Source organism: Ursus arctos, unplaced genomic scaffold (assembly GCF_023065955.2).
Source record: "Ursus arctos isolate Adak ecotype North America unplaced genomic scaffold, UrsArc2.0 scaffold_2, whole genome shotgun sequence".
Lineage (NCBI taxonomy): Eukaryota > Metazoa > Chordata > Mammalia > Carnivora > Ursidae > Ursus > Ursus arctos.
In genome coordinates this window covers 27,925,723-27,940,967 of record NW_026622874.1, presented here as the reverse complement: position 1 = coordinate 27,940,967, position 15,245 = coordinate 27,925,723, and the positions used below count along the sequence as shown (strand labels likewise).

Genomic DNA, 15,245 nt, shown 5'->3' with positions numbered 1-15,245 from the left:
CAATGAATTACTTGCTCCTCATGGAAATCTCCATAGCTTAGAAGGTGGGGGAGGGGGTGTTGATGGTAAAAGGGTCGGGACAGAAGCGGGGCTAGGAAAAAGCTGACAAAGCAGAGGTTATGTGCCCTAGGAGAAACTGTTCTAGCTGTGACCGCAGGCAAACTTGAGAGCCAGTTCTGACTGCAAATTACTGGCTTTGTGGCCTTGAGCAAGCGGGGAAACCCTCCCCAGTCTCAGTCTAGGCATCCATACAGTGGGGAGAATTGTTATCAGGGCTGTTGAGAGAACTACATGCAATAGATTTTATTTCTTCCCTTCTAAGTTTCACTTTTTCTCCTAATGTATTATGTTCCTGAAATCAGTGTGCCTTACAATCCATTGTACATTTAAAGTCATCATATTTGGTTTTTCTCTCAAAGACCATCTTTAAATTGATAGTGTGTCTTATCATCAATGGGATTTGAGAATTTAAAAATGGCAGCACTGAGTGTAAAGCATCTGGCACAGTTGTACCATTGGAAGTGCTCAATAAATGTTGAATTACCTATCGTTGCTTATTACTGTGTCTATTTGCCTCCTTCTGAATTCTCACTGAAAGACCACTGGGATATTGAGAGGAGGAGGTGTGGACACTTTTGCCCCTTATCCAGATTCTTCTAGACTTGTCCTCCTAATTGAAGTTTCAGAAACCCAACTAAATCAAACATATAACTACCCACCCATGTTGGCTAAGACCCCAAATCCTCCAGTCCACTCTGCTCCCTCAACAGGGTCACCAACTGCCATTCTGAGCAATGTGTTGCAAACATGAGCTATCTGTTGAATTGTATTATTCCATTTTCCTGGAGTCAACTTTGGGTTATGCACCCCCTCCTGCCCTCGGCCTGCTCCCCCCAGGCACTACCAGCAGATTAGCACGGAGGAGATGAAGGGGTGAGGGTGTCATATCTGTGAGGGCAAAGGAGAAGGCACAGGGGGACGTGGGGTGAGGGGAGCAACGCGAGGCCTAGAGTAGGGATGGAGGCGCAGGAGGGGAAGCCCTGCTGGGGGCAAAGGGCTGTGACTGCAGACGGAGAGGGGAGCAGGGAGCAGGGTGCTGCCACTCTACACCAGCCAGCCCCCACACCCCCAGGGGAGACCCAGTGGTGCTGATCCCAGCCTCGCAAGCAGGGTCCCAGGCCTTCCGGTCCAGCCTGAAGGAGCAAGCGAGCCAGCAGCTTCCAAAGTCTCAGCAGGCTAGTGAGGGTCTGAGGAAGCCTAGTCGCTGTACCCTTCACCCTGGCTTGAGCAAAGGTCACATGTAGCCGCCAGACTTTTTCTGCTGCCTCCCCTTCGGCCTTCCAGACACACTTCCATGCACCAGTCAGACCCCAATGAGCCACCTCACAGGGGAACTGGTGCCCCTTGCCTCCTTCCAGTAACAGACACCTCCACTGCACTCTTCCCCTAACTCCGCTCCCTTGAACCCCGGGACCTCTCCAACTCACACTCTGCAGGGCATACTCTCTCCTCTCCTCCATGCACTGCCCTCCCACCCTCACCAATGCTCTCCCCCTACCCATCCCTGGCCCCTCCAAACTCTGTCCCCACCCCTCACTCTACCCCTCTCAGCCTCAGCCCCCTGACCCCACCATCTCTCCACCAGAATCTCAAGTATAGGTCAAAGTGCTCCTTCTACCCTGGGAGTGAGAAGTCAGTGTCACCTGTCTCCCTACAGCTTGGCCCCAGGTGTGTGTTTTTCTGTGGTTGTCTTGAAGTTCTTTGTTTTGTACCCTAGAGTTTCAGCCACTTCCCCCAGGTCCAGAGAGCACAAATCTTCCACACTTGCCCAGAGATTTCCACAAACCCTAGGAAGACAGGCATCTAGGGGTGATGCTTGAACTCTCTCTCATTCAGGGAGTGCCTCCTCCCAACCCCTGGGTTCATTCACTATAGATGCCCCAAGCTGGCCATCTGTCCCTTATCCCAGCCCAGGAAACACCCTGATTACTTATCTCAAGCTTTTGGAGGGCACCAGCAAATACCTTCTTGGGGATGTATAATTAGCTACTCACAGCCATCTCCAGTTCTAAAACTGTCAGCCTTCTTGATGTTTCTCTGCTCATTCAGCCCATTCCCTTTCTCTGGCTTTCTTCCCCTCACACTACTGCAGAATCACAGCTGCCTGGGGATGGCACCTTCCCGCCTATCTTTCTTTGCCCTCTCACAGTTCTCTTTGGCTGGGCCCCCTATTAATGATATTGGGGCGTGCTTATGTTCATTGGTTTTGAAAAGAATTTCATGAAGGGTTGTAGTCTACTTCACAGAGATTTAGGGGAGTTGTTCATTCAGACATGTAAATTCATACCATAGCTGAGACACATTTGTCTTAGTTTTACCTAAGATTGTTGACTTTTTTTTTTCCTTCTTGTTGTTCCCTTCTTGAACACAACTTTTTGTCCTGTGGTTTCCTTTTTCTGATGGGCAGCTTCTGTAGGAAAGGTCTGCCATCTACAAAGCAGGGAAGGTGAAAGAACCAAAAAAAGAAAGAAAGAAAAAAAGCAGACTTCAGATCAGTAAAAGATTCCTGTCTGCCACGATGAACAGGTCTAGGTCCAAGAGCATAGACCCTAGCTTCCAAATATGCACTAATTCTACCATTTATGCCCTAAAAGGTGAGAGGTGTGCACATAAAGGGCCCAAAGTAGCAGCTATGTGAATGCTAAAATGTGCATACGTGTTCAGATCAAATGACCATCCAGGTAGCTTCATCAAAATATTCGGGGGCGGGAGTTCTGTATAAAAGGAGTACGGATGGGTGCCCGTGTGCAGAGCACACACTTGTAGACAAAACAGGTTCACTGAGCACCAATCAAGCGCTGAACAATTCTACTTATGTAAAACTCACTACAACTCTGTAAGTTGGATATTATCCCCACTTAACAGATGAAAAGAACTGAGGCTCAGACAGATTAAGAAACACACCTAAGGTCAGAGTCAGTATCTGAGCAGTAATTGGAAACACAGCATGACCCCCAGATGCCCAGGTCCTCCCACTGATTGCCTAGCTGGGATGGGCCCAGAAATCTTTGTTTTTGAAAAGCTCCCTTGGTGATTCTTGATTACCTGCCACTCTTCGGAACCACTGCTCGGCATCAAACCATCCCGCTATCCCTGTCACCAGTCTGGCCTCTGAGCAGCCTTCTCCACGTTGGATAAAACATTTAAAACATATTTAAATAGCAATTTCGAAAAACTCTGCAGCATATGGATTTTCCTTTTGATCTCAAAATGATGACAAACAGACACTTAGATGCTTCATAAAAGAAATATCACCAGAAAAATTATAGAAATCTGGCTTTCAACTTTGTCTTGCTCTAATTTAAACAAAATGCAACTTTGCAGAGTTACTCTCTCTCTCCCCCCAAATAAATCCAAACGGGGAGCTCCCTTCTCTTTTCTTCTGTGCCCGGCCTACACCTCTTTATCTCTAGCCCGCTCCTGAATAAAAGCCTAGTAAGATGGACAGGAAGGATAACTTAAGTCCTATCACCCAAAATCACCAAACCCCACCAAAAATCAAGCACCACCTGGGAATTCACACTCTGGAGTCTAAAGAGTAAAGAAAGGAGAAGCTGAAGTAACGGCCTAATGTCCTTAGATTAACTGACAAAAGAAAGGGGGTGGACAGGAGGGGGGTTTCCATCCCTTAAAACGCCCCCGCCCCTGCTTGGGTCCCCGGGGAGGCCCCCCTAGCCCCGGTGGAGCGCGTCCCCGGGTGCGGGCGCGCCGCCGCCGGAACGGCCCCGCAGCAACAGGCGGGAGGCGGGCGGGGAGGGGGGTTGGGCCGCGGGGCCGCTTGGGCCCTGCGGCGTCGGATGGTCCCTACGCCGCGCAGCGCGGGGAGCAGGTGGCTGCCTTCTGCGCCCGGCGTGCGCCCAGCGCGGGCCAGCGGAGCTGGGCTCCGGCCCCGGAGGTGGCGAGGGCCGCGGGGCCCCGGCGGGGCGAGCCGGACCCTCGCCTGGGGGCCCGCGCGGGCCGGAGGGGCGTGCCCTCTGCTCGGAGCGCCGGGCCGCCGCCGCAGCATCTCGCGCTCGCGGTCTCCGGGCCGAGAGGCCGCGACACCTAGCGCGGGGCCGCGGCGAGGAAGGAAGGGCCGGGAGGGAGGAGGAGACCGGGAGGAAGCCGCCGGCCCGGCAGCCCCGCTCCCGCCGGGTGCCAGAAGAGGCGACTCCCAGCCTTCCCTCCCAACCCGAAACTTTTCCAACCCACGCAGGCGTATTCCTCACGGGTTTCGGTGACCGGAGTCGCCGTCAGGGAGAGGCTCGGCAAACACACGCGTCCCCCGACACGCGGGCGGAGGTACACAAGGCACACCGGGAGGGACCGGGCCGCGGGGGAGGTGGCTGGGGCCGCGAAGGCAGCAGGCGGCCGAACAGCCTAAAGGGACTCCCCAGGTGCAAGACGCAGAGCTTGAAAACCTGCAGAAGCTCGGGAGTGTGGCGGTGCTCGGAGGCTTTGCGTAACTTTGCCCACTGCGCCCCCGCGTGCAGAGGCGTCCCCTCGCACTCATACCCTCACCCCACCCTGCTCCCCCTCAGCTGCGGCCCCGAGCCTGCCTTTGTATTTCGGTGACTGGGAAAGACCTGCTAATCTGAGCCAAAGAAGGAGGGATGTACATTGCGAACATTCCACCCCGTGGTACCCCCAGATACCGAGGGAGAGCGTCCGGTTCTCCCCGAAAGCGTTCCCTCCGCTTCCCTCTGCCCTTGGGTCTTCAGCTTCTTTACTGCTGTGGACTGAAGAAGGTAAAGCTCAACCCGATCGATGCCAACGTTTTTCTGAAAGCACGACCTCTCCAAATCCTAGCCCCCTAAAGAGCCAGGTGGGGTTGGAGAAAGGCACGCTATTTCGGGGTGGGGGGGGCAACAGCACCCCTCCGGAGGCGCGGACTCGGCCTGGCGGACGCCTTGCCGGGCTCAGGGCGGCCGGGCGGAGTGGCTGGATTATGTAAGTAACAGCCCTCCATGTGCTCACCACCATCTGTTAATATCTTGATATTGGAAAGTTCGGTGCCTGAGGCAAAGCCAGGGTTGGCGGCGCAGAGCTCCCAGCCTACTCTTCTGTACTCCGGGACAGGGAATGTACCTCCCTTCGATTGTTTTCGCCCACTTCCCTAAAATCGAGTTAGTAGTGTGCCCCTTCCCTCACTGACAACCAACCTCGCAGGTGTGTGTTTGTGGATGAAGGGTGATTTTCTTGGAGGTCACTTTATTGTAATGAATCCTTTCGATGAATTTATATTTTTGTGACAATTCTAGTTTCCTTTAGGCATTGTGGTGGACCCTTCTTTGGGATGGAAGCTTTATTACTTAAAAAAAAATGACTTTTTCCGCCAGCACTCCGGCCCTAAATTCTTGTAAGGGTTATATTTCAACTTCTTTGGAGCGCTTGGCCTCTGTTTACTTTGAAAGCTGTTGGTTAAACAAACATCACTCGGGAGGCTTCTAAGCAGTGAGGTTCCCAGGAGAGAAACGCCGCAGCTGCTACTTGCTACTGATCTCGTGGCATTTCACTTTTCTCCCCATTCAGAACAGATCCAGGTTGGGCTTGGCGTCACACTGGGCACAGGGGATGGGGGTGTAGGGGGATGAGAGAATGGCGGTCAGTCCGCTTCTAGACAGCGGCAAGCAGGCCGGCCTGCACCCTGGAGTTGGTTTTTCTTTCTTTCTCTTCCCCTCTTCAGGGTGGTGGTGATGGTGGAGAGTGGATGGTTTTGTGTGTGTTTGTGTGTCCAGGCAGGGATCTTCTGCACCTTTCTCCCGAAATCCACGCCTACGTTGGCCTCTCTGCTGCTCTGGTTGAAATTCCCACAATTGATTTGTTTAGGATCTGACGGTGGTTCTTTGTAAGGTTTTACATTTCTTATATGCAGTCTTCCCTTCTACTTTCATCTAAGGGCTTTGAAAGAACAGTGGAAGGGGGCCGAAATACACCGAGGAAATGTCAAGGCAAAGTGTGTTTAACCCCGAACCAGATGCATAAGTGATAACTGCAAGAGTTTGACTAAGAACTCACAGCATATCCCCCCTTCCCATAATTAACTAAATGCAGTCTGCATGGATGAGGTTTGTTGGAAGACCGGTAGGAACTTGTATTAACTTTTAAGTTATTGGGGTTGTGTTGCCAATGGGCGGAGGAAGGGGATGACCCTAGGCTTGGCCGCTGGTTTCAGAGATGGAGCCAATATCTAGGCGACTTCTCGGCTCCGACCTGACTGATCGTTTCTCTCCTATCAGCAAACAAACCGGGAGTCGCCAGAGATAGGGGGCTCGGGCCTCACGCCTTGCTCTAGGGCGGCCCAAGACCTGGGAGAGCGCCGCAGCTTGGGCAAGAGAGGTTGCCAGGAGCCCGGCCTGTACGTCGCCCCGACAGTAGGGGACAGGACAGGGCTCCGCGTACGTAGCTCACGGAGCTGGGCTACGGACCGAGCTCGCTTGCCCAGAGTCGCGCGCGCTCCTATTTCAACCAGCCGTTTCTTGCGCCCTAATGCGGGCTGCGAACTGCCGCGGCAGAGCGTGGCGAGCCGCGAGCCTCCGCTGCGTTGGCTTGGTGGGGGGGGGAGCTTCCTTGTCTGCCAAGCGGGTTACCCCGACTTCCATTCAGGCCTGCCTTCCCCCGGGAGTGACAGAGGGCTTACTGGGGTTCGCAGTTAACTTTTCCTGCCGCAGGTTCCCGGGCGCAGAGTGTGCAAAACGTGCATCCGAGCGCTAGGTGCAATTGACATAACTTGTGGCTAAAGTTCAAGCCATTTCCGTCCAGATTCTGAATCTTTTCTCTCTCTCGGCTCCCTTTCTTCCCCCTTCTTCCCCTCCTACTTCCCTGCCTTCCTTCCTTTTAAATGTCAAACTGAGCATATGGTTTTAAGGTGTGGAGGGCATATATCCTTTACTCCTACCAGTTTATTTGTGGGCTGGCGCGAACATGTACAAACTGGGATACTTAAAGAAAATAATAGGACGGAAAAGAAGAAAGGAAGTAGCCTTGATCCATTCACAGAACCCACATTTCCGCGCTCAATACACCCGCTTACCTCGAAAGGACCCAACCAATAGAAGCATTATTCCATCCTGCATCTAATGGGCACGTTGATAGATTATTTCTGTTCCCAGCCTAAACTGTCACATCCCGATTATAACACTTGATACAATAGCCGATCATTGGAAGTGTGAGTGGTATGTTTGTGTGCCTCTGTGTGGTTTCTGTAACCGTGTGGAGGGAGTGTCTGGGGGCGGCAGAAAGGGAGGAACGAAGGCTAGGGATGCTCAGACAAGTCTCTTTTCTTATCCCTGATACCTACCCTGGCCAGCCTGATTTTTTTTCTTCTTTTCAATGTTTGAATCCCGTGCCAAAAGTTTCCTACAGGGTATAGTTTCAGGCATGTTACCATCTCTATTCTTATTAAAAGAGAAGACTTCAGTTTGATGAATTTGAGGCTGAAATTGTAAACGTCCTAGGAAAGGTGTGTGTGTGTGTGTGTGTGTGTGTTTCAGAAGATGGGGTAGTTGTCAGCCAGTGTACTTGTAACACACCTCATAAACACTCTGTCGTCCCAATCAACGTCATTCAACCTTTGATCTGCCTGAATTCGAGGAACATACGAAAAATACTTGTCCCCATCCTACCTAAAAACGGAGTGTCTAATCGACTAGGTATGAATGTTTCTGCTTCGCAGCCCTTGTAAGTCCTGGCTTTTATGGGATCTTTAGGTCATAAACGCGGTTGCTTTATTAAAAGCCGTTTACCGTGCCCGGTGAAAGACACGTTCTGGCTGCGGCTAGAAATGCCCTTTAGCATTTGTAACTTGCAAACCCCCAAGGAGCTCTTTAAGAGCCACATTATCTAAAGAAATCTTGCTGGTTATTTTTCATCCAGGAAATGTCAAACCAAAGTGAATTTTCTATAGCTTTACGTTGAAACCCGAAATTTAAGCGTTTGAAATTTCTTCCCTAATAAACTTTAAAGTTTGTTCCCCAGGCGTCAAAATTGTGTACTCCTATATGAACCCTGTCTCTTTGGTCATTCTGGGGTGAGTGAGTTAGTAAGGGGTAATTGCGAGGTAATGTTTGCAACATCACCCCCCCCCCAAAGGCTGCTGTACCTACAATCCAAATAACCAAGGGCAAATACTCTTCTTCCTAATAATTTTCACGGGAGATTAACTGGAACTCAGCCAATACCGGTCTGCTACCAGATGCAGCGGAGCCCAAGTGAAACCTCTGGCACCCATTATCTTAATCCCAAACCTACCTGTATTTTATTGTCCACCTCGCCTTTAAAAGGAAGCAAGGGTGACACGTATTCTTGATACAATCTATGATCATTTAAAAGGTGGAACGATTTGAGCTACCCCACTCCCTCCTCCTATACCACCCCACCCCTAAAACCCCACTTTTTCTCCAGTATACTTTTCCGTGCCTCCCTCCACCCAAGTCCGTTCCACGCTCGGCCACTCGGGGAACTGGATCAGCTGTATCTGGGAAAGGAAAGGGGGGGAAAAGGACCTGCGTCCTGGACGAGCTAGTGTGAGCCGAGCGCCGCTCGCGCCGTTGCCCGCTTTGCACAGTGCCCGCAGATGGCTCGCTCCGGCCCCGGCGCGGCGATCCCGTCGCCCCGAAGCGGTGGCAGGGCGGGGGCGGGGGTGGGGGCCGGGGATGGAGGCGAGGGAGGGGGAGCGCGGGGCCCCTCTCCCCTCCTCTCCTCCCAGCCCCTCACCCCCCACCCCTTTTATATTTTTTTTTTCCTCCCAAGTTCTCTTGCCTCGCTATCCCCCCTTGAATCCGAAGGCGCCTCGCGATTGGGTGCTGGGGCCGGGTACGTCAGTCAGACTGTGACGTGCAGTCTTCCTGTTTCCTTCAGCTGTGTCTTAAAGTAAATCTTGTTGTGGAGCGGAGCCCTCAGCTGAGGGAGCGCTCTGAAATAATACACCATTGCAGCCGGGGAAGCGCAGCGGCGCAAAAGAGCTCTCGCCGGGCCGCCCGCTCCCTCTCCGCTCGGCTCCTCTCCGCCGCTCCTCTCTTCTTCGCCCCTTTCTCTCCTCTCTTCTCTCCGCTCCTCCCTGCTCTCCTCTGCCTCCTCTTCTTCCTTCTCTTCTCTCCTCTCCTCTCCTCTCCTCCCCTCCCACCCTTCCCTCCGTCCCCTCTCCCTCGCCCGCTCGCCCCGCTCGCTCGCTTGCGCACACTCACCGGCCCCGGTCCAATTATCACATTCATCACCCGCAAGACACCGCCGCGTGTGTGCGCGCGCGTGTTCTCCTCTCCCTGCCGGCAAAACCACGCTCGGTCCCACTGCCCTCTGCACCGCGTAAGTATCGTCTCCCCCTCGCCAGTCCCCTCCCCTTTTCCAGAATCACTTGTCCTGGCTTGTTCTTGAATGAGAAGAAAAGAAAAGAGACTCCCATTACTCATACCCGTGTAAACATTTTTTTTTCCAGGAGAAAATGGTGTTATTTAAATGAATCATAATAAAATAGCCTCTAAACAGTTTCTAAGCAGGAGCCTCCGTGGAACTCAGCGCTCCGCTCCTCCCAGTTCCTAAGAGTAAGTGATCCGCTTGGCTTTTATTTCTTTCTCTTTCCTGCTGGTGGCTGGGGTGGTGGTGGCGATGGGGGGGGCGGGGGAGGCTGATACTGCTGGACTTGTCGCTGATCTTGTCACCTTTTGTGTACTGTTTCTGGGCTCTGAGGAGGCGTTTGCTTCCTTTCCTTCTTTCTCCTGCCCTCTCTTCTCGGGAGAGAGGACCGCGAGGGGGACCGGGTCGCTTTTTGTTCGCCTGGATCCCTGCTTTCCGCCAAGCCTCATCCTTCCCGTCTCCCCCGGTTAAAACTCCTGGGCTAGTCCCCTCGTCCTTTCTCTTTGTCTTGTTTATTATAGCTGCCTTTCTTCCAGGCTCTTCCAATTTGCTTGTCATTTGCATACCTTTCACTTCTCCTTTTTAACCCCAGCAGAGGGCTGGGGAGTAGGGAGGAGGGGAGAGGGAGGAGGAGGGCGCTCTGTTACTTTCCTCGCAAAACGCTGTCGAAGCCGAAATGTTGAAATCAGGGTTGGAGCGGTGGAGAGATGGTCCCGGGAAACCAGCGCGGCACCCCTCTCCCGAGCTCGGAGGAGCCAGGGCTAGGTCAAGTTGAGTTGGGTAAGGCGGCGGCGAGAGCCTCAGGAGGTGGGGTGGTGGAGGGATGGGGCCCGAGCGCCGCAGGGGGACCGAGCGATCGCGGTGCGGGTGGGGGTAGGGGATGTTCTTGGGCTGCGGATCCGCGAGGCGAAGACTCTCGCAGACCTCGCTAGCAGTCTGTGCTGTCGGGGCTGCTCCGATCTGGTCTTGTCTGGGTGGCACCTGCAGTTCTGCCCCAGTTCGGAGGTCTGGGGAGTGAGGAGAACAGAGGTGAGGGTAATTGTTACTGGGAAGAATGGTGAGGAGGGCGGGAAGAGCTGCTATCTTGGCCGAACAGATTAGGAGGGGTACGGGGGGGGGGGGTTGGCGGGGAGACATCACCCAAAGTCCAGTTTAACAAGTTGTTGGTTCTTCTGGCGGGCCAGCCACTTACTCCTGCTAAAACTGAACGTTGGTGGAAAGTGTGGATTGGAGTTGGGGGGGGGCGTGGAATGGCGGGAGGGAGGTAAAGGGGGAGTCGCTTTCGAGAGAGACTCACACGTCTCCCGCCACTTCTCAGCTTTTTTCGGAAGTTGAGAGCCCTCCAGGCTGGCAGAGAAGGAGGAGGAGGAGGGGTTGGGCGATAGTCTTAAATAGCCCAAGGAGGCAGGTTGGAGTGTGAAACTGCTGTTCTTGGCAATCCAGAACCCTACTCCGCCTGGGGGAAGGCTGGGAACTCACCTGCTTGCTTTTATTTTTCCAAGAAGGTCTGTGTTGTCTCCTTGAGCTTATAAAAACAGTGCAAGCACAGGGTGGCCTTCTCCCAAAGTCAAGGCTATAAGTGTCTTCTCTTGTTCTCTCTCCCTTTCTCTTTCTCCCTCTGCCCCCCCTTCCCTCACCCCCTTCCTTCCACCCTCCTTCCCTCCCACCTATAACCTCCCTTACAAAAAAATAATTTCCTTTCCTAAACTAGGTAGGCAGAGGTCTATTAGTAGAACGCTGTGCATGGGCAGGGCCTGACAGGTGTGTTGTGTCAAGAAAGACAGGTGCAAATTTCCTCTGTGTCTGTGTGTGTCTGTACGGTTCCAGACCACAATGCGTGCTCCAGGCTTGCCGAGGTTTATGAATTTATGGGTGCCCTGGTTAATAGGATTGTCCGGGCTAATGGGAACTGGGCTGTTGTTATGGTTTGAGCCCTGCCATGTGAGTTCTTTGCTTGGGGGGTGGGGGGCGAGTTGGTTTGTGTTTGTTTATTTTTCTTAAGGATGTTGGCAGGCTGCTGCTGAGGCTGTGTCCCAGACTTCTGTCTGCCAGGCGGCTGAAAGTACCCCCACTTCAGGCAGCAGGTGGAGGGAGATTGACTTTCCCTTTGCTTGCCTCTCTAGTTTATGCCTATCTCCCAGGTCTGTGGTGCCGAAGGGGGGTGGGTGAGAGCCGTCTTTTGTGTGCCTGTGTGTTTTGGGCAGCCATGGGTGGTGTGTGTAACTGCCAAGAATACCAAAGTCATTTGAAAGTGTTACTGTTGTTAAAGCTTATCTTTTTAGCATGCTTTCTCCCTGCCCAGAAAGAAGAGGTATGTGCCTAAACTCTTTCAAGTCATATGTTAAATACTCTCATAAAGTAGAATGAGCCTGTCATTGTACCAGACATGTGCCAGATGTCCTAGTTATTACTTTGATGGAGAAGGAAAATCTCAAGTACGTGAGAGGTAACTGCGCTTTTTTATTTGATGCAAGATGCAGGCAGTCAGCTCTGTGAAGAGTTTCCTGCAAGAACTTCTGAGTATTTTCAGAATGAAATGGGCTGTGTGTGGTGAGGAGGGAAAGGAGGAACATTCCGGTTAACCGAATATGCTACGACATGGACCTGTCTATATAATGGCAAAATAAGGGAAGGGAAGGACTGTGGCTGGATGTTGAGGGAAGATGCTGAGAATTCAATATAAGCACTATAGCTGGATTATTCAAACTCGACCTTTTAAGTTTTTCTTTAAGCAGGCTACTTCTTGTGTTACATAGAAATAGGTTAGATGGCGAATGGTTTCGTTGGTTGGTTTTGCTGTTTGGGTGATGATCATTGTTTCCTGAAAATGAGACAGTGCGTGTGTTTACTCTTTAGCCTCAACTGATCAAGCCCCCCCCCCCCCCCAGGACCTTCCTTGGATGCCTTCGAAGTTCTTTCATGTCCTCTACGGATAGATGTCCGTTTGCTTTATTTTTAATAGAGGTTATGTGCGCTTGGTACTTACTGATATTTTTATGTGTCCATTATGCAGAATTCTGTTTAGTTTAATTACTACCTTGTGGGGAAAAAAAGTCATGCATACATAACATGCATCTTTGTTCTCACTTTATTCATTTCCTAGCATGGTTCCTCTATAAGTACCACTTGCAATCTTAAAACGTAAGCGAGCTGCCAGGGTTGCTCTTCATTTGTTCAAAGTGCAAATAGGCCTTTTTTTGGTGAATTTCTTATGTGGTTTCAGGGATTGTCTTGCATTTTCATCTGGTAATATAAGGAATTTTTAGGTTTAGGATTAACAAAGAAATTATAAACTGTTACTGGTTTTATAATATGAAGATGGGTTGTGCGTGATGTGTTACTATTACTGGATTCTAATTAAGCACCTGTATAAACTGGAAAGGACACATACATAAGGAGTTTCTCAAACCTTACCGCCTAGTGTCCTCTAAAGCTTCAAAGGACATTTAGAGTGTTTCAGTGTTTTACAAAAAGAAAAAAGCGTAAGTGTTTTTTTCTTGAGATCATTTCTTTTATTTACTAATTTGGTGAATTACTGCTTTTTAAATGAGTACAAATGAATCTTTTCGGCATGTCTCAGAAAATATTCTGTGCTCGTTTTGCAGGTGAAAAGTGTATGGAATTTTTGATAGGATGGAGGAATTTTCAGTGAAATGGTTGTGATTTGAGAATTCTATTATGATAGGAAATTTTGAAGCCTGATATAAGATTTGACAATACAATCTTAGTTGTAGTATTAACTTGTGTCAAGTGGGTTCTTCAAACTAAACATAAAACGCTTTCTTAACCTTACAATAAGCAGAAACCTGTCTGAAGGAAAAGTTGCTAATTAGCAGAAATGAACTCTTGAGCACAGTGAAGAGGGCAGCTTAGTGATGTGGTGGGGTTGGTGGGGGGTACCTCAATCAAATCATCTCATTTTTCCCCCTTGAATTACTGATTTTCAGATGGATTTAAAATGTTCTTTGTTAGTGATAGTCCACTTGAAATTTCATAACCAGGTTGACCAAGTAGATTAGAGGCCCATTCAGAAGCTTTCTGTAAGAAGTAAAGTATAGGCTTGAGCAATTTCTTCGAATAATTTTATCCACAAAGACAGATAATCTAAGTAATCCAAACAGGAAACCATGCCAACCTTACACTTCGCCCTGTCTCATGAAAGATTTGTCTGAACTATTTGGATCATTACCATAATGAACACTTCTTTGTCCAGAATCTGGACACCAGATAGATCTGGTAAAAGTTGTGCTCCCCTCCCCCAAATAACTTCTTTATTAAAGCAGAGCACTTAACCACTTTCTACTTCACACACTGCAGTGTTCCTTTGAAATTCTTCACTGAACATTCTTTTCTAACATGAAGCCCCCAGGTTCCTTAGGATTCTCCATGTTATATTATCTGACATTCTTCAGATAATTCAGATTTTAATAAATCTTTTGAAGTAGTTGAAATCTGACTTGATTATACCCGGATGTGGATTCTTATCTCTTTCTGGGAGGAATCTGCTATGTCAAGATATTTATCGTATAGGAATTATTAAAGCATTTGTGTAGTAAGATACCAAATGTATGACAAAATATTGAACCCTAACAATATTCGATATGGGTTTTCACACCAATTAAAGAGGAGTTTACAGGAATAGAAAATGTGTATCCAAACGATAGTCCATTTGGGTTCAAATTCTCTATCAGTATTTTTTTCTGCGTACTTGCTGATATTAATGTTCACAAGTGCTGAGCAAAAGGATTCCTGTTGCCTGGTTAAACCCAAAATTAATGTTAAGATTAAGATATAATAAAAGTCAATAATAATTCTATTGAAACATTGTGGCTTAGTACAGATATTGAGAAATAAAGGAATTTTTACAAATCTTAATGAACAGGTTGGTATCAGTCATAAAGTCAGTGCATAGCATTCTCTAAATTCTGAATTGGGAAATCCAGGGAAGCACCTTTAAAAGTGTTTTCAAGTGACTTAATTTCTATTAGAGTCTTTAACCGTGCATTTCTTATGTGGTAAATATGTTCACATATGGATCTTGTTTATGAATCAAGATGCTAATGAAGTATTACGTCAACCAGTTATAATTACTTAATCTCCTCTTTTGCCTCCATGGGTTATGGTCCCAGCGTGTACTACTGCTGTACCTTTAGTTCTAAGTTTTAGGTCTTAGCTATACGGAGAGATGGATTTATTTGTGCCTGTTAATATAATGCTTTATCTTAGTGGAATATAGAATTTTTCCTATTTGTGTTGTCCTATTTGTTACGTCTCAGCTGGACATTTGACAAGACCTGAAAGTATTTAAATTCTCTTAGCCCCAAACAGAAAGCAAATCATTATCTAATCTAAAAATGATCACTGGTTAAAAGAGGGTTGCAAAAATCAGTTTCGTTTGGCGAATTTGAAGGAAGTTACAGGCTGTTTTGTTCTTGAAAGACCCAACAAGCGTGTTGAATTAACACGTACTGTCCACGGAAGATGACAGGTTCATGTCTTTCCACCTTAGGAAGAACACAGCCCTCTTCTTGGCTTGGGCATGAGACAGGGATGCAGCTGTTGGTACCTAGTCTAGCTGAGAGGAAGTGCAGTTGACGCAGAGGTAAATGGCAGTTGGGAAAGGAAGGATGCCTGGGGATGACCTTGTGCTCATCTCTTACACCAGCCTGTCACTTCTGAGCCTCTGTTGCAGAGATGCTCTTCCCCTGGCAAGGATGGGTAGGAGGAAAATCCAGACTGAGTGTTAAGATGAACAGAGGAAGAAAAAGAAAGTTTGTTCAACGTTTTGATGGGAGACTCATGTGTTTTTCAGGTGATATTAAAGAGAAAAGGATTTGCACATAAAAAGAAAAGAG

At 49.3% G+C, this 15,245-nt stretch overlaps 2 protein-coding genes across 9 annotated transcripts in view; one reads left to right on the top strand and one right to left on the bottom strand.

The window, feature by feature from the left end:
* Nucleotides 1-12,836, bottom strand: part of LOC113262690 (uncharacterized) — a 26,760-nt gene extending 13,924 nt beyond the window's left edge. Inside the window, exons 1-5 of the mRNA XM_044388013.3 lie at nt 12,805-12,836; nt 10,688-10,776; nt 10,124-10,397; nt 9,225-9,376; nt 2,379-2,490 (exon numbers count right to left, since the gene is read on the bottom strand). Of these exons, the coding sequence (XP_044243948.1) occupies nt 2,379-2,490; nt 9,225-9,376; nt 10,124-10,397; nt 10,688-10,776; nt 12,805-12,836 (659 nt within the window). The remainder of the gene's footprint in view (nt 1-2,378; nt 2,491-9,224; nt 9,377-10,123; nt 10,398-10,687; nt 10,777-12,804) is intronic.
* Nucleotides 4,112-15,245, top strand: part of PROX1 (prospero homeobox 1) — a 56,678-nt gene continuing 45,544 nt past the window's right edge. For 2 of the 8 annotated variants that reach the window (XM_057315694.1, XM_057315687.1), the window contains exons 1-2: nt 8,882-9,342; nt 9,473-9,578. The gene's annotated coding sequence lies outside the window, so the exon portion shown is untranslated. The other 6 variants (XM_057315691.1, XM_057315690.1, XM_057315688.1 and 3 more) reach the window with 6 other exon arrangements.